This window comes from Diplotaxodon limnothrissa, linkage group LG4 (genome assembly GCF_057381915.1).
Source record: "Diplotaxodon limnothrissa isolate DT_005_m linkage group LG4, D_limnothrissa_male_GT1.1, whole genome shotgun sequence".
NCBI lineage: Eukaryota > Metazoa > Chordata > Actinopteri > Cichliformes > Cichlidae > Diplotaxodon > Diplotaxodon limnothrissa.
This window is the reverse complement of record NC_140599.1, coordinates 6,459,470-6,486,921: the sequence shown is the minus strand read 5'-3', so window position 1 is coordinate 6,486,921 and position 27,452 is coordinate 6,459,470. Positions and strand designations below refer to the sequence as shown.

General features: G+C 38.2%; 1 protein-coding gene across 2 annotated transcripts; it reads left to right on the top strand.

Moving 5' to 3' along the window:
* The first annotated feature begins 1,589 nt into the window (after positions 1 to 1,589).
* copz2 (COPI coat complex subunit zeta 2) lies at positions 1,590 to 17,261 on the top strand. 2 transcript variants are annotated; one of them, XR_014906135.1, is made up of 10 exons: positions 1,590 to 1,662; positions 8,986 to 9,054; positions 10,042 to 10,126; positions 10,845 to 10,936; positions 12,689 to 12,744; positions 13,356 to 13,433; positions 13,643 to 13,694; positions 13,943 to 14,051; positions 14,611 to 14,649; positions 16,308 to 16,331. XR_014906135.1 is itself a non-coding variant. In XM_085351330.1 (9 exons), the coding sequence occupies exons 1-9, from the start codon at positions 1,645 to 1,647 to the stop codon at positions 16,353 to 16,355; spliced, it is 537 nt and encodes a 178-aa protein (XP_085207456.1). In that variant the 5' UTR covers positions 1,590 to 1,644; the 3' UTR covers positions 16,356 to 17,261. The 2 variants fall into 2 exon arrangements, 1 of the variants encoding a protein (XP_085207456.1); XM_085351330.1 differs by lacking the exon at positions 13,943 to 14,051 and having other exon boundaries at positions 16,308 to 17,261.
* Positions 17,262 to 27,452: the final 10,191 nt, after the last annotated feature.

Sequence of the window (27,452 nt, the reverse complement as noted above, 5' to 3'; positions counted from 1 at the left end):
CTACTTCTGCATCACTATATTCTTGATTCAAATGCTATACTTTGTGCTCCATACCATTATTTCTTTTAGTTAGTAATTTTTTATTTTGCTTGGTTATGAAGAATAATGCACAGATTAATTGAATCTTAAACAAATAAATAAATAAAACAACAAAACTTTCCTGCAGCAGACTGGAAGCCAGTCCAGAGTGAACAACGTCAGCTGGGATAGATTTGGGAAGTTAAAGTTGCATAAAATGTCATGTACAGGACATTTGTCTTCTACAGAACATAAAATAGATATTTGGGGCAAGCACAGAAGCAGCCAATATCAGGTCAACTGACAATCTGTGTGGATATTCATTCTTCACGCTCTGTATTTATTTTTATTCTAATGTGCAGATAAGTGTCAGGAATGAAAATCATGCATATTTTGAGCATTTAGAGGTTGAATCCTCGAATCTCTGCAATACAGGTATTGATAGCAACATTAGCACAGCTACTAGACATAATAGCTACTTTTATGGAGAAATACAGCAGGTTACAAAGTACCAGATTTCTGTAAAAATCAGTCCTTACATAATCCACAATAACAAACACTTGTTGCATTTTTATGTCATTGACAAAAAAAGAAATGTAGAACCTACATGGGGTTATTTGACCAAATCTGCAAAAGTATGGGGGATCAAACAAGAGACAGCAACACAGTGGTGACAACAAAGGCATGAGCTTGTGAACAGTATAGGCTGGTGGGATGCAAATGAAGTGACTATGGCTATATGCACTGCAGGATCCTAAGGTTGAGATGTCTCTGCAGGTAAGATCTGGGTACATAGCACTATATGAGAGAGGTTTGACTACCGTATAGATTTGACAGTATTTAATATAATCACCTACCCCCACTTAACATGATCAGTGCACTTCACATTTCAGCTGAATCATTCAAACAAAGAATTTGATTTTAGTAATGAATACGTTTTTCTAATAGAACACAAAAGAATAACCAATTACCTCTATAAAAGGTTTACAGTGTTTTTATTTGTGATCTTTCTCATTTTACAGGGAGAGCGGAACATGTAAAGCCTTGACTGTGATTTTCTTACACTGTAAAAATACAATGTTTGCTTTTCCAAATTCACCAGTCAGCTGTCATTATATTTCTACATCATAGCAGAAATGCACAAAGAACAGTTTCCACATCTAACTTGTTAAGATCTAAAAATACTTTCCACCAATCCCCCCCCCGTGGAATATTCGTGACATCACCACACTAGGATTAGGAAAAGTATTGCAGTAAATAACTGGATCAAGGAATGATTTTACTGTAGATGTGGATCGAACTAGCATGTGCGGGGTGGTGTGTTTGACTGCCGCCTGCTACATGTGGCACATGAACTGCTCTTATCCAGAGTAGACTCCTTAAGAGCATCTCGACTTTTATCGTGAAAGGCTCAGACAGACAAGAAGTGGGAGGAGGGCGAAGCGTCGGGATCGCGCTTCACTCCTATGGTTCTATCCGGTTGGCTGCTGCGAGCGCGTGAGCGCGCCCGGGCGGCTCCGTAAAGAAGAGAAAGAAAAAAAATAAAAGCGCTGATCTCGGCGTGACAGCTCAGAGCTGTCCACGTCAACACACCGAGCGAGCGGAGCGACGGCAGCAGCAGCAGCAATGGATTCCACGTCTCCGGTGAGCCTCTCCGCCGTTTCACCAACTAGAACGGGAACCAGTGTGCTTTCATTTCCAGGTGGATGGGATATTAATGTGCTCGGCGGTTTATATATTTTGGTTAGCAGTGTGCGGGACATTTGTTGCACTATAGCAGTTAAGGTGTTCGGCAAGAAGGGGGGTGGTAGACAGGCGGGAGGGAGGCTGGGAGGGGGGCTTGGGTGCAGATTGTCCATAAAGCAGAAACAGCTTTTATTTTTAAGTTAATGCTAGTGGACTCGGACTGGAGCTGACTGTGGACACGCAGGCCTGGTAACTGTTTGTCACGAAGCTAAAGTCACACTTTTTCTTTCTATGTGTATGTCATATGTACAAATATTATTGCTGATGGTGCTGACAGCGCGACAACTTCTTACGTTGTGAAGTAAATTCCATTACCGTGGAGCGGCTGACCCACAGCTGTTACACACTTATCCACACAGAGTCCAGCGTGGAGCGCAACAGGATGGCGCTACACGGTAATCAAGCAAAGCTTCGGTTCCTGCACGGATCACGCGTGTAAAGCGGACACTGTAGTGTTTAATGGAACAAGCGGTATGGTTAAAGCCGGTCTGCGTATTTAAATGCCTGCGTGTGTTGAGCATATGTGGACTGACGTGTAGACCAGAGCAGGTGCCACGTCCACTGTTCTCTCTCTCGCTCGCTCGCTCCTCTTTTGCCCTGCGCACCATTTATTCACTCCCTCTCGCCCTCTCTCTCTCTGCGTGTGTGAGTGTAAGTTTCTCTTTCTCTCTCATCCGTGCTTCTCCAGAATACCTCTATCTGTCCTAATTCTTTCTTCTTGGTTTACTCTTTCTCGGCTCTTAAAAGTATGATCTTAGCCTGCTTATCATCGTTTTCCTTATAAAGGACCGTAAATTGCATCATTTTGCATACAAAACTAGTGATACTCCTACACAATGTTTTGCTTTGTTATATATTGTTGAACAATATGCAACAAAGGCAAAAAGTAGCTTTCTTATGTAATTTTACTAAAGTATTTTAAAGAAACTTTGCATTTTACTGCATGTTACTGTAGAACTTTGGCATTTTTTACATACAAAATCCTTTATTGTCCCAACAGCCCCAACTCGAATATCTATAACAGGAGAAATCTACTTGATAATGAATGAATATCATATAATATAAGGGCTGTTACTTTCAATATACTTATCTATTTACACTTTTCTAGTCAGTAGTTTCTGTGTAAGTAGTCTGTGAGTGTTGAGTATTTTTACATTGTGGCTTTGCTACTCAAGTAATCACCATGTGTACTACAACAAAGTAACTTAATCTAAGTGAAAGATTCACATTTTCCATTCCTTTCTTTCAGCTCTAAATTGGCTGGAACAGCCACAGCACCAAATTGCTGCTTACATGTTTATAAGAGGAATACATTCATATATAGGACAGAAAGCAGGGATAATGTGTTTATTGATATCAGTGTACTATTTTTAGTTGTGTTACAACCATTTTCCACTGGCTAAATGTTCAGAGATCGTGGTTTATATTGATATTGATGTTTAAAGTAAGAATCTTCTACAATTAACTGGCTGATTTACAACTAAAAGTGAGCAATGGAAAAGTAATAGCAAAAGTCAAATATAAAAACATGTATCTCGTGTATAAGGTAGGTCATGTAAAAATGCAACTCTTTAAAATACTACAGATGCCACTGGTTACTGCCCAAATGTTACTGGTATAGATGTTGGCCTACTGCATCCCCATCCATGCACTGATGGATATTTATCCAAATACTTTTGGATAAATGTAACTGTAACTACAATTCTAAATTGACATCCTAAATAAAGTAATATAAGTACATTATTCTGATAATACTCAGAACTGCATCGTCAGCGTATGATTCTTACAATGCCAGCTGTATAATTTGATTTACGTCTAGCTAATGTAAATTATCTGAGTAATTCTTTTACTTTTCTCTTACTTCTTCTCACCATCTTGCTCTTTCACTTCCGTTGAGATTTTTGATTATGCGTCTTTCTCAGACTCATTCTTTCTTTTTCCTGCCTCCCTGGTTTCATCTCTGCCCCTTCTTGCTTGTATGTGTCTTGCTCCTTTCTCATGCATTTGCATCTTAATAATAGGGTTACACCCCCTATTTACTATTGCATGTCTGTGAAATTAAAGTTACATTTACATGATCTGTTTTTAATCTGGCCTTTTCTGGTTCTTTTCTTTTGGATCACTGTTATTAAGTGGAGTCATTTAAAACAACTGATCCTTCAGAAAAAAACCCCCACTATAAGTTGCACATTTAAAACACTGGGGAACATGGTTAACTCTCAATATCTACACAGGGGATTAAAAATATTAATTAAAAAAAAGGTCAAGTGAAATATTCAGCCAACAAATTCATTTCACATAGATGCTAAACCAGCTAAGTCTGTACTTGGTTAGCTAGCCCAATTTACTGGCCCAGACATGGTGAGAGCTGCTGTTGCTTCTCCATCGCCATCATCATTAGAGCTTTGCTTGTCAATGTACTAAAGGAGTTATTAATAACGCATGTTATCTTCTCAACATGTTGGCCAAGGTGGTTAGCAAGAGGAGACTAATCTATTACAATGATAAATCACTAAACCCCGTTTATTTGTTCATGCTAACTGTGCTTCCACACAAAGCGCAAGTTTTGCAGCTCAAAACTGATCTCAGAGATTTGAGACTGACATTGTAGTCCAAAAGGTGTAGATGAGCCACAAAATATTTTCAAAAGTTTAACATTATAACAGTGTACCAGAACAATTAAATTAAGAGGACAATAAAAGTATCAGCCACAGGGGTAAAATTTATAATCAGTATTGAACATCCGACAACCCTTCAGCAAAAAAGAAACATAATAGATCACCAAACTACGGAGCCCCTCTGATGACATGGTCCAAAAAATAAATAAATTGTGGCCACAAAATACTATTTCGTGGGCACAAAATGGGTATAACGTGCGCACGAAATGCTAATTTGTGGGCACAAAACACTTGACCGATAACCGTGATCCTTCCCAGGCCCTTGCAGTTGGTTGGCAATAAAATCTATCCCGGCGTCCAGGTCGTACTTACGTCTGTAAAGCAACTGGGCTCTCAATAATAATAATTGCTATATAACTTTTGCACTGTCCACTTCCTGCTGTGACAAAACAAATTTCCCACGTGTGGGACTAATAAAGGTTATCTTATCTTAATATCCTGTTTAAATGTCTCTCCGTAATAATGGTTCCTTGCAATGCCAGGATTTTCAAAATGCATTTGTAGCTCATTCCCAGCCTAAAATAAAACTCAATCATACTGTCTCTGTCCATGGTGTATAGGTTTAGCCTACTCTTATGCTTATGTCTCTACACAGCTGTCCAGGAATTGTATCAATATGATGTGCGCACGTTATCTATTTTGTTGCCACAAACGCATAATTCATTGCCACGTTATACTCAATTCGTGCCCACAAATTAGCATTTCGTGCGTGCGTTATACCTATTTCGTGCCCTCGAAATAGTATTTTGTGGCCACAAATAAGTATTTCGTGGGCACGTTATACTATTTCAAGGGCACGAAGTAGTATTTTGTGGCCACAATTTATTTATATTTTGGACCATGTCATCAGAGGGGCTCCGTACCAAACAGCAAAGAGGTCATTGATAAAGTACAGTTCATTTTTTTTATTAAAATCAATGTTTGACTTTAAAATGAGCCACATTTAGCATTTCCTTTATTACAGCATCAGCTAAAAATATCCTTTATTTTGCAAATTGTGTTCCTACCATGCAATCGCATGGCAAGATGCTGTAAATGGACCAAACTTCAGTCAGGAGAACTGAGATAACCCATCCACAATACGAGGTTAGTCATTAATTTACTGTTGCATGGGCTGGGCTGTAGTTACATCATAAGGTTTTAAAAACTGAGCTTTAAAATGTATAGTGGTAATAAAAACAGAGGCTGACAGTGATCACTGCCTTTTTTTAGGGGCTTGTTCAGATTAAATAGAACAAGATACAAAACATTAAAACATGTTAAAAACACAACAGCCTTAATAAACGCAGAGTAGTTTGGACCCAGAAGCAGGGTTGATACGTCATCACTTAAAGACCGGATACTTAGGGAGACAGTATTTGTCAAAGTAACATCCACATGAATGGCAGAACCCAATAGAACATTGAACAAAGCATCACACTGCCTTTGCCAGCTTGTCTTCTTCCCATAGTGCATCTTGGTTCCAGGTGTTCTTCAGGTAAGTGACATACATGCCATCCACTTGATGTGAAAAAAATTCAAAGATTTGGCAGACCAAGCTACCTTCATCCATCGCTCAAAGGTCCAATTCTGATATTCACATTCCAATTGTTGCCACATTCCACGGTGAATAGGGGTCAGCATGGCATCCTGAGTGTTCTGCGGCCATGATGCTCCAACTGTGTATTCTGAAACCTTTCTATCGGAATCTGCATTACATTTTTCAGCAGTTTGAGCTACAACAGCTTGTCTCTTGAATCCGACCACACAGACCAGCCTTCATTCCCCATGTGCATCAATGAGCCTTGGCCACCCATGACGTTGGTTCACCACTGTTCCTTCCTTGGACCACTTTTGATTAGGGATGGGTATTGATAAGATTTTCACGATTCCGATTCCATTTTCGATTCTGTTTAACGATTCGATTCTTTATCAATTCTCTTATTGATTCTTTTTAAAAAAAGGAGAACACTAAAGTCAATTAGCTTAGAACTTTGTTTTATATCTTCCCTTTGAACAAGATAGAAATTTAGGAGTAGCATGGCCTTACAAACCCAACAGTGAGATCTTAAGAGATCCAGCCTATGGCTCTTCAATGGGGTGTCACAGGGTCCCCGGGGAAAAAAAACTGTAAAATAATAAAATAAATATTCTTCTGTAGGAATAACAAAGTATAACATAAATTATTCTGTAGCAATTACACAAGAATATCCAGTAATGTCCCTGCCTACAATTAAATACATTCACTTACCGAAAATCGGGGCATCTGCTGTGGCAAATGGGTGCAAGCCTTTTACCACAAACTTAGTCACTGCTCAAACTTAGTCACATTCGTCTATCCTGGCCTGAAAGGAGACGCTACCGGTAGACTGCAGCGAGAACTGCCAGCATCTGAGCCAGCCAGACTCTGTCTCATCATGGTCACTAAATGCACAGTAATAGCAGGTTTTGTAATAAGGCGGATCGCGCTAACATAATATGCACTGTTAGTTGATTATTTACCTGCCGCATTAACGGGAGAAGACGTGCAAACGTTACCGCTGCTGCTGGGTTGAGATTCACGAGTCCGGAGCGGAATTAAAATCACGACATTCATTTAAGGTCATCGCGTGTTTTGTGAGCAAATGCTTTTGCATATTCGCAGTGTTTCCTCCCTCAAATGAAATATCTACTTTGCAAGTATTGCAAGTTGCCCTGTTGTCATCCGTTCTCATAAAGTATAACCAAACTTTTGAGCGTTTAAGCCGCTTAGGCGCCGTTTCCTGCCAGGTAAATGACGCTCCGCAACGTGGTGACGTCATTCGGGGCGACTGGAATCGATAAGGGAATCGTTTGCAAAAATGGCAAACAATTCCAAGGAATTGAAACAGTGGGAACCGGTTCTCAACAAGAACCGGTTTTCGATACCCATCCCTACTTTTGATACATATTGAAAACTATACACTGGGAACATCCAAGAAAGAGCTGCAGTATTGGAGATGCTCTGACAGTCATCTAGCCACCACAATTTGGCCCTTGCCAGACTCTCTGGTGGAACAGAGGCCATGATGAAGAGTTAATCAGTGTTATTCATATCACCAGTCAGTGATCATAATGTTATGCAATGTGGATATGAAAGACAGGGTCAGAGGCAGATTGCACCAGAAGTTTCAGTATTCAAATCTCTTTCCAAAATATGATTCTTCAGCTTGATATCTGTTAATGAGTTTAAGTTTGCTGTTTATCTAAACATAGACTGCACAATACTTAATAATGGCTGACATATTGCACCTGGACCCTTCAGCACTTAATAAAACTTACTAACTAGGTGACTGCTGAATGTACTCGTGCTTGTAGCCATTAGCAAACTAGCTAAGAACAGAGACATAAGCATATAGGATCTGTTCTCATGCCTGAAACTCATATTTGTTTAATTGGACAGTGGTACATTTGTCTCCTAGTAACTAATTCATAATTCAGTGGCATCTTTACCGGCTAAAACATGTTCTGAAGACCCAATGAAAACTATTTGATGTAACATTTTTTAATATAATATGTATTGGGCTATAGGTTGACATAACCTACACTCCATGATCAAAGATATTCTTTTTATACTTTAGAGTTTCTGGTTTCCTGGAAAAATATTGAGAACTCCTTCTGCACTTGGTAGCAAATAATAGTCTTTATTTTTATGGCCTTGCCTTGTGACTTGAGCTAGCTGCTAGCTTTCCTTCAGTCAGTTGTCAGCATACACCTCACGTGCACTTTGCTAATCAGAATGTTGTTAAGAGTAGGTATTTCTGCTGCATCTTCACCTGCTTCCAGGGTGTATGGAGAAAGGAAAAGAAAGGAGTAAAAAATAGTATTAAGAATGACCTCGTTACATGACAAATTAAAGTAAAAGACTTGCAGTACTTGTCATTGGTTATGTAGTGTTTACCTACAAATGCTATATGCTATAACTACAGTATGTTGGAGTATGTCCGTGTATGTTTACTCATCACTTAAAGTTCAGTCAGCATCAACATAACAAGAAACACGTTTGATCAAATGAAGGATAGACTGAGCCATCTACAGCTTTAGGACTCTGGTTATGTGAGCCTGGAATACTGGACTTTGGATGAGCTAAGTGTCTGGTCTAAGTTCTGTGATACACTCTGACTGTGAATCTGTGCTAGTCAGTGCATAACAGAACTTTGTCCCGGGTCTGAAAAATCATCGCAGGGATGGACAGATAGCTGTCTAGATGTGGATGCAGGAGAATGGAAAATGTATTAAGTAGAAATATGTGATAATTCCCAGAACTGGAAAACTGTAAAACAAACCAGGATAAACAACAAAGATTAAAACACTGAATAAACTGCAGCATAAATTGTAGAAACTGGTTGGATTGGGCAGCTTCAGTGTGTGTAAGTAGATGAGAGAGTATTTAAAAGAGGCTGCTGCTGCAATGCTCTTTTAAGTGTTATCCAGGTATGAGAGGAACAGATGTGACTGAAGCTATGCTATTATGTTCAAGATGTTTCCCCAAGATGACTCAGCGAAGCTAAAATATTTTCAATGTTCTTTCTGTTTATCGCTGCAGGAACCGTCCCTCTACACAGTTAAAGCAGTTTTTATTCTCGACAATGATGGAAACAGACTTTTGTCAAAGGTGAGTTCAATGTGGTCTTTACACAAGGGAAAAAATGGAAGCGCTTTAATATAAACTTTGTTTTGTATGACAAAAATATGAAAGGGAGTACTTTCATGAATAAGTCACAATATGGGACATAAGTTTTATATGACTTAAACATGAAATTTACATTGCACAATAAACAATAACCATTTACTACTGAGGGTAATTTAAATTTACTTCAAAGCCCTGTATCTGAATTTTTTGTACTTTTTTCTTGTAGAAAATGTAAACAGTATTTTGAGGAACACATTAATATATTTGTTAAGATGTGCCTTGATCAGCCTTATTGTTGTCTTATACATCTGCAATGTTTATTTCAGAACTGTTCCAAATAATTATTGCTGTACAATATTAGAAAGAGACCTCTGATGATTAAGAGCAGCACTTAGTGAGAGTAGGGTAGAAGAACGTCCTTTCTTCAAAGCACCTCAATCAGGACCAGGATCAGTGAGAGACAGTCACCTGCTGTGTGTGTGTGTGTGTGTGTGTGTGTGTGTGTGTGTGTGTGGGGGGGGGGGGGGGGTGAATGAAAAGCGAAGACAGAAAATAGGACAAGCGATGTCTGTAGAGTAAATATGAAACCAGTCAGTTAGCTTACCAACTAGCTTGGAAATTTCCAAACAAAACAAAATCTGAGTTTTCAGTGACTGATTCACAAATAACGACTGCCCTGATTATCACCAGCTGAGTCGTCTACCTACAGTCAGAAATAATAAGTGGCTATGGCCGAAGTAGATAAACCTGAGAAAAGATTTCTCAGCTTCAACTTGATTAAAGTAACTAACAGTGAGTGCAAAGGATGCCGCTGATATGTTTGTGTGGGTTAGGGGTGCATTTGATTGAGTTGATTTCATTGTTTGTAACAGTAAATACTAACTGGTAAAGTTTAACTATCAAGTTTAGAATTTATTAGCAACGCACTATGTAAGTAAACTGAGTCACTCATAAAAGTTCCTGTTTTAGTACTATGACCCAGAGCTTTACCCCTCCATGAAGGAGCAGAAAACCTTTGAAAGGAATGTTTTTAACAAGACACACAAAGCAGACAGTAAGTTCCACTCTCTTCTGTTTTATGTAGATCTGTTCTGGTGTGTGATGCATGCGCCCCCACCCCCACCCGTCGCTCCCTCCCTTTGTATTGTGCTGAATGTTCACAGACGTCTCCAGTGTCCAGACTGTTACACACTCTCTTGTCACTTGTAACCTAAATCACTTTTTACATTGACCTGGTTTCCACCCGCCAAACCATGCTAGACCATTATTTGTGGCAGAACGCTGTAGTTGGTATTACCCTTGTAAAACTTTTGGGTTTTCATTCATTTGGATGAAAAACCTGACCTACCCATAAGCTTTTTTGTAGGATTCCAAGTTTCACCCAACTGATACCTGAGTCTCTACCCCTGGCCTCTTTAACACGTTGCCATTATCTCTCCTTTTGTCCTAATCTTCATTCCTTATTTTCTCCACTTCTGCTTTGTCTTTCTTCTCCCCTTTTATGTTTTATCTATCAGTTCCACTCCTTCCCAACATTCATTTGTATCATTTGTTTCTCCGACTCATCTCCTTCCTCTCTTTATATCAAGTTTCTGTCTAATTGCTTTTCTGTCACTCGTCTCTGCCTTCTTTCCCTCTCACCCCTTTGCTTGCCTGTCACTATATATTTGGCAGTTGTGTCACTGAATAAACTTTATTTTACACTTCTATATAGAAGCAAATTAATAAAGTCATGCTTATGCTAACCCTGTCACGTCTCATTCTCTATCTAGATGAAATAGCTTTTCTGGAAGGCATGACCATCGTGTACAAGAGCAGTATAGATCTTTTCTTCTACGTTGTGGGAAGTGCTCAGGAAAATGAGGTGAATTAAATTTTGTCTGCCAATAAAGTACATCTGCAGTAATAAAATTAAAATTCATTGTGAATATGTTACGTCAAGTTTATCTGCATATGTTTTAAAAGGAGCTCAGTCATTTTTGTTCAAATGTTTACTCACATAAGCGTGCTTTTATTTTTTTATTTATTTTTTTAAATTTTATTCTGCTTTGTATTCTGAAGGCAGAATGGCATGTGTTCCATGTCACCAGACGGTTTCTTGTTTCTTCTCAGCTCTTAAACAACAAATTCATCCAATATTATTTTTCACACAAATCACATAAGTTACAGTAGTAACCTCTTAACAAGAGTTAGGCTCATATCAATATTTTTTTATGGAATTCTCAGCTGTAGGCACACAAGACAGTTTAAAGGTAATTACTTGTTGTTTCTAAATTCAGTTGCCTGCTCTGGTGTCACAGAAAGGTTGCATTTCTTATGCAGCATTCTCAGAGTCAGATTAATGTTTCACTGACATTAAGACAAACAGGCAAAGAAAGCAAAAAACAAAAAACCTTGAATAGGTCAGCATGTCCACTGGACACTGAGCCAAAGTAAGAATGAACATTTTAGGAATATAAGAAACAAAGACAGTGCTGGGGTTTTCTTTGCTCTGTTAGAACGTTGTTGGGGGTTATTTGAACTTTAATAATTCAGTGTTAGAAGTAAAATACTCCTTAAAGTTAATCAAATGAAGTCAATTGTCCAAATTTCTAGAAGACTATAAAATATTATATTATATTATACATATTATAATATTACATATATATTAATATTATATTATATATTATATTATATATTATATTATATTAATATTATATTATATTAATATTACTATATAATATAAAATAAGACTATAAAATATATTGTATTTTGTCTACAATATATTGTAGACAAAATACAATATATTTTATTGTATTATGTATTATAGAAATACATAAATATAATATTTATGTGTTTCTATAAATACTCTTTGGTGCAATGCAAAAAAAAAAAGTAAAGACGGAAAAAAACCTGGAAAAAGTTGTGTGTTTATACACTACAATTGAAAACTTGGCGATACCTTCACATAATAATGATTTCTATTGTAAAATGCTAAAGATTATTTTCAAGGAAAAATAAGATACTCCATGAAATCTACTTAATTAGTCTAGTAATTGCTCTTCAAATTGAGGTGCTTCAGGGCAGTAACATTTACCATAAAGGTTCAGTTAGCTACAGTCTCTTTCATTTGTACAGCCTGTGGGATTTATGGATTTTTTTAAGCTATTTTCAGGGATTGTTCTATATGTTGCAGTTGTGTGGAGATTATTTTGGGTTACAGCTTGGTTGGAAAGTTTTAAACCTATAATGATTAATAAAAGAACACTTCTCATGAGCAGCATATTCACCGATATCACAGGTGTCGAAATCCAGGGCTCGAGGGCCGGTATCCTGCAGGTTAAATGGCTAAATGACCTCCTCAACATGTCTTGAAGTTCTCCAGAAGCCTGATAATGAACTAATCATTTGATTCAGGTGTGTTGACCCAGATTGAGATCTAAAACCTGCAGGACACCGGCCCTCGAGGCCTGGAGTTCGACACCTCTGACCTATATACTTTGCTAAGCTGGTATATGTTGAATGTGCAGTATTTAGCTTATTTAGGCCATGAAATCTAATTGATTCTGCTTTAACATCAATTTGCATTGATTTATATCTTTGTATCTCATATACTGACTTTTCTTTTTCTTGGTAGCTCATGCTGATGTCAGTACTTAACTGCCTGTTTGACTCCACCAGTCACATCCTCAGGTACCGTCTTCAAAAAAAAGTTTTTTGTTTTCAAGAAAAAACAAAAACTGCATAAGTGAGTGGTTTCATTGATATTTTGTAATGATGTTTAGAACAATACAGAGGTAATCAGAGCCCAAATAGAGAAATTCACAATCTTCTTTTTCAGACTTTTCTTCATGCAAATGAATTAGAGCTTTTGTCCTCCATGTAGCCTCAGTAGCATCAAAGTGTTATAATAAATAATGTGAAATATAAATAATTATATTTAATAAATAAATTAAACTAAATGACAAATAGTACTCCTTTTTCATTTTAACCTGTTAAAGCTCATATCAGAGTCCCTCACTGTTTATTGCAACATTAGTCAAACAATGATGGGTATGGTTGCTATGGGAACCAATGCAATAGTAATGCAGTGTGTGAGTAACTGAGACTAAGGAGAGATTGAGCTATTGTGAGGGCAAAAAATAAAAATAAAGCAATAATGGGTTTTTAAAAAGCCAGAAATGTGAATACTTTAAGTTACTTAAGTTAGAGGAATAAAAACTTTAACTTAAAATGATGATGATCATATGAGATCCTAAGTAACTCGTCTAATGACGCGTGTAATTTTTTTATTTATCCTGCAGGAAAAATGTGGAGCGGAGGTGTTTATTGGAAAACATGGAAGGAGTGTTTCTTGTTGTGGATGAAATCATTGATGGGGGGTGAGAGAAAGAAAAGTTTATCCAACTAGAATAGTCAATATGAGTTCCTTTTGATCATTTTGCCTGATATTTATAGGCAAAATGATGATAGGTATTTCTATTATTAAAATAAAAAAATGTTTAGTATGTAAAATGCCATGATCCCATAAGCAATCCCAGTCCTGCTTATACAGAACTCTACCCTTATTGGTTGTTTTTCCTGTTGCCAGGGTGATTCTGGAGAGTGATCCACAGCAGGTCCTACAGAAAGTCAACTACAGGGTAAGATTTCTGTCAGTTATTCCCCAAAACCTATTGTATCAGTATAACCATTGGAAATTCAAACAGAAAACAAGTGTGTTAGATTGTAGAAATACAAATCAATGCAGGTGTTTGGTCTGATTAGAACGGCTACATCAAGATTTGCTGTAGCTCCCTTTAGCTTTTTTGACTTGCTTCTTGCCTTCTCTTCCCTGTTTTACTTTTCTTCCTGTCCTTCTCCCTCTCTCTCTTCTTCTGATTGGTGTCAGCTAATGTCAGAGCCAGCCTATGGCTTCGTCCTCTTTGATTACATCACCGGTAACCTAGAGGCACAAACAGACAGGAGCCAGCTGCTGTAGACAGACAGACAGACCGAGGGTGAGAGAGGAAGAAGGCCAATGTGAAAGATAGTGACGTGGAGAGAGAGAAAGAGTGAGTGAGTGAGAGAGTAAGAATGAATGGATGAGAAGGAGTAAGACTCAGTGAAGGGAGGAAGGAGGAATGGGCAAAACAGAAAAGGTAAATGCATGGTGGGAGAGCATGTGGACTAACATGTTATTTTTCTATACTTGATAACTATGACCTGCTGGTGGCGCTAGAGTAACACTGAAGACGTCATCCAAGTGAAAAGAGTTATTCTCTGGGAACTGTGTCAATCAGATAATTAAAGTGAATGATTGCATACCAGACGGTGCTTGCCCTGAAGCTACACCACAAGCATGGCTACAAGCTCCACTATGAATTGTGACTGGTTGAACTGTTAACTAGCACTGTTTGAATGTCACTGGGTTATAGTGTGCTATTCTTTGTTCCACAGATCTAATGCACTGTGTGTGTGTGTGTGTGTGTGTGTGTGTGTGTGTGTGTGTGTGTGTGTGTGTGTGTGTGTGTGTGTGTGTTAAGTATTTGACTTTTTTTCATGTCATTTTGATTACAGGCGGATGAGAACCCATTAACTGAACAAAGCGTGGCTCAGGTAATACACAAGCAAACAGACTCTGTGAATATCATTGCCAAAGCTACACACACAAACATGAAGGCATCACATGCATACACAAATGCAGTTCAATTCAGTTCAGTTTTATTTATATAGCACCAATTTGCAACAACAGTCTTTTCAAGGCAGTTTTAATTGTAAAGTCAATCCTTCAGTGGGTCGGAGCTGTTTTAGAGGCACTGGAAGGACATAAAGGCATTTAATAATGTCACCCCCAAAAAAGCTAATGCTCTATAACTGACACACCACAATGAAGAAAAGGAGGATAACCATTAGTGGCAGAAGAGGAGATTCTCTAGTTGACGTATCAATTGCTTACTGAGCAATTACAATTATGTTTTGAGCTATAACAGACAATGCCTGACCTCACATATTTCCAAAGTTTTAGTCACATGGTAAATGGACTGGTTCTTATATAGTGCTTTTCTACAACTTGCCTCATTCACCCATTCATACAAGCATTTTAATGCTTTTTCTGCTAAAGTGCTTTATATCTGACATTCATTCATGCGCCGATTGATGCATCGGAGAGCAACTTGCGGTTAGTTTTTTGGCCGAGAATATTTGGCATGCACATTTATTATTTATCTTGATTGATGGACAGATGGAGGAGAGCTGAATACTAAACTCAGAGATCATGTCCACTCGTGTGTTTTCCCCATTTACTCAAATTAAAAGAGTTTTTGAAAAGATTATAAGCTATGAACGTTCATACCTTGGTTGACATTCTCATCTCATTTCCATTAGTTTCTAATTATGCTGCCTGTACATGATGATAGAAATTTGACAGCTTGTAGATCTTGACCAATGCAATGCTATTGACTAAACACAACTTGCGGTATATCTTGACTCTAACGTGCATCTAACGTTTTTACATGATCATCACAATAGACACGCTGCACATTAGGCTGCCTTTAAATGCCATACTGAATCAAGGGCCTTTAAATTTGAGCTTAGTGCGCCACCTGCTGGCCGATTTCTCACTGCTGTAATTTAACCTCTTCTAAGGACTGAAAAACAGTTAAAAGATAAACCAGTAAAGAACATACAAGAACAAGCTGTTGAAACATGTAGATTTTGAAAACATTAACCCACTGTATTTATTTAGTGGCAGTAGAACAAAGATGTGTTTTGTATTACGATTTTGTTGCGCTTTAACATGGTGGCATGACTTCACATGGTTGTGAGCATAAGCTCAGCCTGCCCTCTAGTGTTTAAACAGTCGTACTGTAGCACCATGCTTTACTGTGCAGGAGTTCTCAGTTATGTAAAGCATTAGAACCACTCTACCTTTACTAAACAGACTTGTATTCTACGGTAAGATACTTTTTGACATTATATTGTAATGTAAAGGGTAATACTGGACTGTGCTAAGGTTTCAAAAACTTCTGTAACACATATATGAGAGCAACAGAACGAGCAGTGTTATAACTAAGTTACTATAGTCTAAACCCAATCTTTTCCTAAAACGAACTATTTCTGATGCCTAAACCAAATACATATCAGAAGTTAGAATAAACACATTAAATGATATATGTGCATACTACACAAAGGTTGCATTTTCTGTTTGTTTATAAAGCAGTTGTCATTCATGTTTTGTTATTATATAATTTTCTTTCATTTTTTTACTTTTGCAGGTTTTGCAGTCAGCCAAGGAGCAGATCAAATGGTCTATACTGAAATGACTGAAAACAAATCTGATTTTCCAAAAAGAATGTTTCCAGTCCCAAAGCTATTTTACAGGGCCAAACTGAAGGGATGGATGTTACTGAAGTGATGGCCAATAGGCTGCCTTAGGTGTGTTTTTTGTGACATTTTTTTTCTATTGTGTGTGACAAGTATTTAATTCATTTGGGAGTAAACATAGCCCATATGTGGAGGTGCCATTTAGCAAGCCAAATGACACTTCTTATTTTATTATCATAAGTAATATGCAGGCAGCTATCCAGTACCTGAATTATCAAAAGAAGTGCAAGAGATTGGTGGAACAACATTGTTCTCAGTCCCACCGAACTGATCGTGGCTTCTGGGTTTCTTTGAAGAGTTATGCTCCCCCCCCCCCCCCCCCTTTCACATTGTGTGTGTGTGTGTGTGTGTGTGTGTGTGTGTTTGACTGTGTCAACAATATTACAAAGCCAAATTAATTTCTATTACAACACTACAAGAATACAGAAGGTAATACTAAAAGTTTGTTGTATTGAGTTTCAATTGACTCGTTACACTCATGATTTCCATAATGCTTCTTTGAAGCCCAAAAGCAAATGCAGTTATGTTTTATGACACTAAGAAGGCACTGTGGTACAGATGCAGGAAATCTAATTTAAGGAAAGTCTGCACATGTGAATGAATTTTAGAACCAATGGGAGCTTAAAAAAGATAAAAATAAATAAATAAAAAAGTGCACAGGATCCTGTGGCCAGAGTTACAAAGAATATTGTCTATTCTACTGTTGTGATGATAATTAAAGATTTTAAAAGACATTACATGTTTTGTTAGTGGAGAGAAATATGGCCAAAGAGAAACTAATTATTATTTTTACATATGAATGTTGTTTTCTCTGTCTGCAAGAGAGATAATAAAACTATATTTGTCCTGGTTTCAGATGGTCTGCTTAGCCATTATATATTCTTGTACTTTTATTTTTACTTTCAATTAGTTCATCCCCGTGGATGCCGCATTTATTTGCGTTCAAAAGTGTCTAACATAATGAATATTAATAAGCACTCTAAAGGACTTCGTTTGTGTGGGCGTGGTCTGGGTAGTTTTGTTCAGGATAAACAGGTTAGTTTGGAGTACTGTGGTGAATTCACAGTAAAGTTCTGTGTTGGACTTGTGCACAGTGGCTTTGGTGCTCATGGTAAGATTTAGGTTATATTAAATGCAGAAATAAATTTTCATTTACAATGATGAATTCAGACTCAATCACTGAATTCCAGCTTTATACCAACCGCATACTGTATAGTATAAAGACTTTCAGTGCAGAGGATGGACATGAACCATCAAAGCTAGTGAAACTGCAGACATCTTGTTAAGTTTAGCTGTGTAAATCCACAAAGAGCAGCAGGTCAGTTGATCATAACGTGTACACTAAGAAAACCCACTGAAGCTCACATTAGAAATTATTGTAAGTTGTGATTCTTTTCTCCATGCTGAACCACTACACTGACCTTCGGGTTTCCCAACCTGCTGAATTCCACTTCAACGCCTGACTGATCTTATTTTACTGTTTATGTGTGGAGGTAAAGTCACCCTCTACAAATCAGGGGAAGATAAATATATATATATATAAAATATTTTTCACTGCATGTGTCCTAGACAACACACTTCAAGCTAAGTAAATTCATTAGAATTAGACTTTAAATTTGAACAATTTTTGTATTATCATGTACTAATATTATTTTATTATCATATTAACATATCCCAAGGTTCAGCTACCTTTGCACAAAAGCTGTTAGTAGAATTATCCATTAAGGAGCTACCTTTTACTTTCTTAATCTAAGTACATTTGAAAGCCTGTACTTTTTCCCTTTTACTTAAATAAAAACGTTGCTGCAGTACTTCAGCTTTTTATTGTTGAAGTACTGCAGCTATCTGTACATCTAGGTAAGTAAAGAAAGTCTGTGCTTTTGCCACCTCAGCTGCTGACAACACAAAATGAAGGTGCGTTTTTCCAGAACCGAAAGCACTTTTGCATATAGGATCTGGCGACCCCTAAAGGCAGCAGTCACAAAAAAAAAAGATAGTGAAGTCTTCAAACTATTTACGCAGATGTGTTTTACAGATTGAAAAATATACTCAGAATACAGACAAATACACATATTTACAATACAAATATATGAGTATCTATAGTGTCTATACACAGAGACTGGAACTCTTAGACTTTACACAAGTGTGCTCCTTTTATCTCATGTGATTCCTAACACAGGTGGCTGCAGGAGGGGTGATTACTTACAAGGGGTCTACAAAAGGTTTTTGCTAAGTTTTTACTAAGCTGTAAAAACACTATTACTATATACATTACTATATACAGTTTCATAGATAGATTGATTGATCTATGGGGGAACAGATTGATGATAAGAGCGGTCTGTGTGGGGTGTCTGTAGCTCAGGTAGGAGAGCAGGTCGCCTACTAACCGGAAGGTTGGTGGTTTGATCCCAGTCTCCTCCAGTCTGCATACCAAGATACTAACCCCATTAATGTTGAATGTTAGATAGATGCAGGTTGGTGAATGTACAATTTGTGTGAAGTTCAGATAGAGCAGAAAAGCTATATAAAAACTGGTCTATTTATTAAAAAAAAAAAAAGACAATGGAGAAGACTGTGAAAGAGTAGGTAGGGTGTTAAGGAGAGAAATGCAGAAGTATGGATGCTAACAGATTTTGCACAACACCGGGCATAAACCGGTCCGTGGCGCAAAAAAGGTTGGGGACCGCTAGATTACATCTTCTGCAGAAGGTGCAATCTGAAAGAGACAGAAGACTTCAAAGTTGCATCAGGGGAAAATATAGCTGTCTAACGTTGGATGGTAGTCTGTAATAGGACTTTAGAAATCAGAGAAAGCAAGTGAAGGCAGAGGCAAGAATTAAATAGTGAGAGTTCAACAAAGAAGAATGTTGCACAACATACAGATGCCGAAGCATGCTCTGGGAGTAGGGGGGGGGGGGACTGGAACAGTACAGATGTAGAAGGTGTTTGGTGTGTCCTCTGCACAGAGCAAAAATTCAGATGAAACTAACATTACTTTACTTGACCTTAAAAATCTTAGAAACTAGTTGTCTAACCAGATACTTACCCTGGATGGCATTACTTTTGTTCAGGATATGGCCGTCAGTGTGTATATTAAACAAATATGTATATATGTATGTAGCTGCTCTTCATACTCACATATGAGGTCTTGAATAATCAGGCCCCATCTCATCTTAAAGACCTCATAGTACCGTATCTCTACAACAGAGTGCTTTGCTCTCTTTGTTCTTTATATAGCACCAAATCAAAGCAACAGTTGCCTTAAGGTGCTTTATATGGTAATATATTTGACAAAGGATGGTGAATATGTCGCTGCCCAGCAGTTGGAAATGAGGAGCACCCCAGAGGAGATTCATGGATGTAGCGAAGGAGGACATACAGAGAGATGGTGTCACAGAACAGGATTCTAGCGATAGGATGAGATGGAGTCAAATGATATGCTGTCGTGACCCCTAAAGGGAACAGTCAAAAGACAAAGAAGACTTTTATCTAAACATAGTTGCAGTTTCAGAATGTGGAGGGATTTGTCCATCTCTTACCATCTCTTACTTACCATCTATCAATGTCTTGAGCCACTCCTTATTTCTTGATATTTTGTCAGGAAGGCAGCACGGTGGCACGGTGGTTAGCACTGTTGCCGCACAGCAAGAAGGTCCTGAGTTCAATTCCACCATCACATCTGTGTGGAGTTTGCATGTTCTCCCCGTGTTTGCGTGGGTTCTCTCCGGGTACTCCGGCTTCCTCCCACCGTCCAAAGACATGCAACTTGTGGGGATAGGTTAATTGGATAATCCAAATTGCCACTAGGTGTGAATGTGAGTGTGAATGGTTGTCTGTCCCTGTGTGTTGGCCCCGCGACAGACTGGCGACCTGTCCAGGGTGTACCCTGCCTCTCGCCCTATGACAGCTGGGATAGGCTCCAGCGCCCCCCCCGACCCTGAAAAGGATAAGCGAATGGATGGATGGATGGATGGATTTTGTCAGGAAACTAGGAAACAGGTTTATTGAAACATGGGCTAATATACTTAAAGGAGTAAGGCAAAACAGAGTTTGTACAATTCTGACAACCTTGAAAGTCAATATTTGGTATGATCATCTTTATTCTTTAACACAGCCTAAACAGTTTTATTTAAGCTTTCTTAGAATTTCTGTCAGTAGTTTTCTGGAATAGTTTTCCAGGGTTCTTTTCCATTTTCTCTTAGGACACACTACTTCAATAATATTGAGGTCTCTGCTGTGGGGAGGCAGATAATGATAATGTTCTATTGTGTGTTTTTCTACCCGTTAGGGATCACTGTCATACTGACAAATGAAGCTGTCGCCAATCAGATGCTTTCCTGATGATATCGCATTATTGATCAAAATCTGATGGCACTTTTCTACATTGATATTTCCATCAATTTTGGCATGATCACCAACACCATTCACTGATAATTTGAATAATAATTTGAGTAAAAAATTTCCAATTTGGATTCATCACTCCACGAGACCCATTGCCACTGATTTTCATTTCAGTTCTTGTGTAATTTGCGTAACTTTTACTTGTTTACTGTCATTTTAACTTCCACTAAGGCGATTTCTAGCAAAGCTTCAGTAACCAATAAATGAATAGTAGATGGAAGGCCCTAATGCATCTCTCAGGCCCTGTGTCAGGCTATTGCTGGAGTTTTTCCTGTTTCTTAAGGACATGTCTTTCAGATACCTTTCATTTGCTGTATATATTTTTATAGGTGTGCCACTTCTTGTTTTGCCCTCCACTTTTTAAGGACATGCTACACATCATGCTGAGATATAGTTTTTAGCTAATAGCTCTTTGGGAGTCACCTTGCTGATACAAAAACACAATTTTATGCCTGTCAAACTGTGTTAACTTTGAAACCTTTTGTAGAGTCAATTGAAGAAATTAGAACAAATTAAGTGTTTTTTGACAGGTTGCTAGTAACAAAGTGGCAAAAAATACAATTTAAAATTGGTTATCTGCTGCGTTGTCTGGTATAATATGTGTAGACACCAGATCACTTCATCCTTTAGGTTACGTTACGTTTGTTTTATGTCTGAATGATTCTATATAAGCAAAAAAAAAAACATTCCTCTGAAAAAGCTGAACACAAGGATTGGACCGAAAATGAGTGGAAAAGTACCCAATGTCCAAAGAAAACCTTCTGAAAGCTGGAGAACTGTTGTTCAATATCACTTTAAAAATGATAAGAAGGTCTGGCTCCTTGGAAATAAAATGCAAAGAAATAAGGGGGTGGCTCAAGGCTTTTGCACAGCACTGTGTATCCAGTATGTAGTTTTCACTGTGACATTAAAGGTTCTTTAGCTGTTGATCAGTGTGAAAAAGGCCACATTAAAGTAAATGTGAATGACCTTTTATGTGCTTATGCATGCATAAACACATAAAAGTCATTCACATTTGCTCTAGAGAGCCAGTTTTGTGACAGCTGACACTGAGATGAGATGCAGTGCACTTCAGCAATACAAAGAGATGGAAAATATACTCTACTGTTAAAGGGTGAGAAGGCTGTAATGTAATGAATGTGTTCTGAATTTATTCTAACTTGACAGGGAAAAAAAACATGATCAACATCATCATCCTGTCTCTCAGGATGGTCTGGCTCTTATTACAGCAGGTGTTTACATACAGAAGGGGAGCTGCCTTTTACTGACATAAAATTTTTAAAATTAGTCACTTTGTTTGATTTGGCACTGATGTGTGTGTCTAAGTGTGTGGTAGAGGAAAATATATGTATGTATATCTATACACACACATGCACAGAGAGAGAGAGACAGGGACTACTTGTCAAACATGGACCAGACTTTCCCACCTCCCCATATTGTTTGAGTACCTTCCTTTATTCATGAAAGCACATCATGCTGTCCTAATATGTGTACTGCATGTAAGCAGATTAGACTCTTTTTCCTTGTTTTACAACAAACCAACCGAGGCAGGCTTGCTGCGATTGGCTTGTGGAGAATTTGAATGTGGCAAATGATTGGCCAAGTGTGTGACATTGATGGACTGGCTTCCTGGTGATTGGTTAATTAAGCTCTGACATCACCAGTGAGGGTTGTTGACAGAAGGGGAGAGAGACATAGTGTGCATGAAGGGGAGAGAGAGAGCACGACAAAGAGAGAGAGAGAGAGTGGGAGGGATGAAAATTGATAAAGAGACCTAGTTTTAACATTGGTGAGAGAGGTGGGCGGTCAAAACTCTCTCTCTCTCTCTCTCTCTCTCTCTGTGTGTGTGTGTGTGTGTGTGTGTGTGTGTGTGTGTTTGTGTTTGTGTGTGTGTCTTCCCAGTCATCCATTTCCTTCATTTAATCATTTTCATCTTGATTAAAGCAAACTAAACAGAATAAAGTCAGCAAATAGACTTCTAGAGGAAAAGTTTACATTACATTTATTGTTAAAGTTCTGCTGCACTTCCAGTCTTATTTAGGAGCAGCGTTGGGAAGTTATTCGCTTTTTCCAAAAGAAAAAGAAAAAGAAAAAGCGAATACATTTCCACTAGTTCGTGCAAATGCAAAAATATCTTAATTACAAGCCATCTTTGCCTGACTGGTGAAAGGCGGGTGACAGTGGATGGTGAGAGATCTCAACAATTTCACTAATAGAACTTCTAACTAGGTCACTGTGAAGCTGGCTAATAGCTGAAGTTACAATTTGTTGTGTGATTACAAAAGTAATGACAGTTCCATTTGATCAACTCCCCAACCCTAACTGTGCTACTTGATATACAAGGAAAACCTGAATGGTAAGTCTTTGGGAGACTGTAAGGTCAAAAGAAGCTTATATCTGTATTTTTCTGTACAGTAAATAGACAAAATATATGTATGTATAGAAACCTTTCAACTTTCCATGAATTCTTTTTCTGTCTGACTTAATTTTTTGGCTGGAGGTCCAGTGAGTCAAGGTAACTTTAGACAACATTATTTTAGACTACAAGTAGGCTGCCGGGACTGATAAATTACTTTAGGAACTCTTGTGGCCAATAGTTATGTCTCTTTTTTCTTTGGCATCGTAATGTCTCGCCATGACATAACCCTGTTCCTAAAGAAACAGAGTAGATGACGTCTCAGGTTTCGATTGGGTTTGTCTGAGCATGGCCAAATGTTCTGTCTGCAAACCCTCATCTTTAGGTGATGTGGAAATGTAATTACGTTACTTTTCTACAGTGCTTTCCAGCTGGGACCCTGGCTGTAAAAATTAATTAGCACTTTCAAAACGCCAAGCCTGTGACACCATAATGAGTAAAGTGACAGGCAAAGAGTCACTGCCAACAACAGCAGGCAGGCACAGTTTCCAGAAACCTCCAGAGATCTCCAGAGCAACTAAGAGAGAACCCAGCTGAATGCCTGGAGACTGCTAGGTGTTTCCACTAAAAACTTGCCAAAAGCACCAGTGAAACATTTTAACAAACTGGCTGAGAATTTAAACAAAAAGATCAATACATTTTTCATATCTAAAAAATAAATAGATACCTGGAGGGACCCATGACTGAAAAGTTAAAGAGTAGAGGTTAAACGATCACAGAAGGTCTGGTGTCCATGCAGGTACAACAGAGATCTTTTTGGAGATCTTTGGACTGTGTTGTTTAACCTGCTTTCATAGTCTGTATCAGATGTGTCAGGACTATTTAAACATGTTAAATCAAGTTCTGTGTTTATAGTAATAGACATGGTGAGTTTTGATCAGCACCAGAAGCAGTTAAAAACATAATCTTCTCAGAGTATAGTGATCCAGACCTGTGCCCACCAAAACTGGCCCCACAACAGGACCATAAACAGCCTCATCATCGAACTTCCATCATTCCTTAATGAGAGGCAAAAAGAGAACCTTTATACTGCTGGGCGGCTGTATTCCATCTTTTTCACTAAATACAAACTAAACAAAATCTAACCCAGTCTTGGCTGGAAGAAACAGAGCAGCCTGTTATGCCACCATCTGGCCAAAGATGAAGATGAATCAGTGAATATAAACAACAAAAAAAACATCCCACCCTCGAATGAAACACTCTTGTTTGTCATTGGCTTCTTACAGCTACACGCCCACTTCTTGGTACTCATCAGTTATTACTTTAATATACTTTTTTTTTTTTACCAACCTCGTCATGAAATTAGGATTCTGGAGTTTAAACATTACCTTAAACCTGTATCTGTGGCATATTCCTAAAATGAAATGTAATTGGATACAGAGCTGTAAATTCTAAGTATCTTTTGAATCTGGGGGCACGTTTTAGGCCCATGAGATAGCAAAAACTGGGTCACACAGACAAACACATTCACACACATTCACACACAATATAAATGATGCCCCTGTGCTTGAAAAAACAAGCAGGTTCCATGCAGGATCTCAGAGCTCTGATTGGAGAAACACAAAACCAGCCAACAGAAAAACACACAGCCGCAATTAGCAACAGAAAAACCATTTATCCCAGTGTGAATGTAAACATATAGAGACAGGCTGCTGATAAATAGAGGGAGCGGGAATGAGAAGAAGGGTTGGAGGTGAAAGAGCCAGGAAGCAGAAAAATGATCTGAATTAAATAAACCGAAGAATCTTTGGTTATATATGTGTGTAAGCATGTGTGTACATATGTGTTTGTTTGTTTTTGTTTTTCAGTTTCACAAAAAAAACAAGTAAAAGGCCTACAGTGCCATCTAATTTAATTTTTTCATATTTATTTATTTATTTATTATTTGGTCTAAAACCATAGTTGAGTCCAGGTGTTTGTTTGTTTTTTTTGCTGACCATAAATATTACATTGTTTTAAAATCTAATTTTCACAGTTTAAATTATAAATATTACAAGGAATTAGTATGCTAGTTTTTTTTGTTATATTTTTGCTATTCACTTATTTAACCACTAGGTGATGCAAAAACCTAAAGACAAATAAATGACATTTCCCAGGCCAGACATTAACAGTACGTTATTCAGTGTTCTTTTCTATAAGTATTGGGCTTCCAAAAATGAGTCTTACCACTCTTAAAATTACTCCAGACACTTACTTGGGCACTCCGCTATAAGTCATACTTGGCTTAAAAAAAATAATTAATTTCAGGATCCTGTCTGGAGAAACGATGGTGAAAGGTGCCATTTCTCTCTATTGTATGAAGTCTGTGTAATAAGCATATTAATAGCATATTAATTGTGTGAAATTTGGATTAGAATAGTAAAGTCACACCAAAGCACAGCTCTGCGTCTCACCATTAGGTAAGCAGAGCTTCCAAAATTGTGCCCTGTAAGGCTTAGCCTTGTGCCTTATGCCCTGGACATGAATACACAAAATAGCTGATTTATTTATTTATTTTGCTCCATTAGTAAATTCTATAGAAAATACACAAATTGTACACGTCAAAGGTTGCAGTTACTAGTACGAAGGATAAACAAAAATTGTGACCGGGAGGAGGGGGGTTGGAACATTTCCTTGTGTGGAGAAATGCCAGACGCCAGAACTCACTAAAAGAAAAAAGAAAAGAGATCTGTCTGGAGAAACGATGGTGAAAGCTACCTGTCAAGGCTTCAGCAGGACCCAGAAAGTAAACAGCTATCAGCTCAAGTTTGTCATTCATTGGGAGGGGTTGGTTAATTATATCATGTTGCCATGGAAGCTGAAGAAACGCTTGGAAACCAAACCTCCCTTTTATCTTAAAAATATTTGGCCCGATTCAAATGACTGCTGAATTTAAACCAGAGGTAGCAAGACTGTTTGTTCCACTGTGTGAAAATGCAGAGTTAATTATAAAAAAATAAATAAATCTTATGTCAGATGACAAAAGAAATGATTGAATAGACGTGAACAGAGGTTTGGTTTGAAATTTTGGCCTTGCTTTTGGTGTGCTGCTAAAGAAAGTTCTGGTACGTGGTAACTGCAAGACTGTGAACTGTGCAAAGTATAATTGTGAGTATAAGTTGAAATCCTATATAACCTTACACAAGCATTTCAGTGTGTCTGTATGTGTTGAAAAGAGTGTTTTATGGAAAAGTAGTAAAAAAGTCTTGTGATGTTGTTACCATGACATTGCTACATGGTGCCTCAGTCTGCTTTGATCCAGTGGTTGCCAGAGCTTCTCAATGATTGTCACAGTGGCATTCACACTCATATTTTCACACATACACACACGCACACAGTTGTGTGAATGGCTGTCTGTTCTGCTTGTCTAAACAATAACCATAGGGTATCCAGGACAAAAGGGAAGTGACAGGCCTTTCTGATTGGTCATGGCAGACTTTGACTGACGTGTGATGGCAGCTTGGTGTTGGAGTGTTTGTGGGAGCTGTGCTACCTCACAGTGAAGTTGTGTGTGTGTGTGTGTGTGTGTGTGTGTGTGTGTGTGTGTGTGTGTGTGCGTGCGTGCGTGCGTGCGTGCGTGTGTGCGTGCGTGTGTGTGTGTGTGTGCGTGCGTGTGTGCGTGCGTGTGTGTGTGTTTGAAGAACATTGCAATGACTTTTTATCTGAACTATCTAACTACTGTGTTGAAGAGGTATCAGCACACTTTGGGGTATGATTTGTTGTGGGGAATGGGGGAGGGGATATCCTGGGGGATTTCCCAAGATATCCTGATGGTGCAGCTGCTGTAATGGGTTGGAGAGACAGGAACAGTGCTTACTGAGAGATCAACCCTAACCTTACCATCATTCACTGCATCATTTACAAGTTAGAGCTTGCAGTCAGTGATGCTGTAGAACGAGTTCGTTCACAGCTTTATTATATCTCACACTCCCCGACTTTGCTGATGAGCTCAATAAATGTAACAGAGTTCCCTCCTTCTCTGTATGGACTTAGCAGATGTGGGTAATAGAGGAGACACACTATGCAAGGCACTCCAAGCAACAACAACAACAACAGTTTAAAAACAGGGTTGGAAACTGTTCCATAAACTGGAAGCTGTTGTAACAATAGTTGAATGTCTGACTTTGATCACAGAACTTAAGTTAACTCTTTTTTTGGCATGTCATTCAGTTAAAACAAAATCAGTATGTGGCATTTATCTCACTGTGCCACACTGTTAACTGGGGAAGCTCAGGTTAAG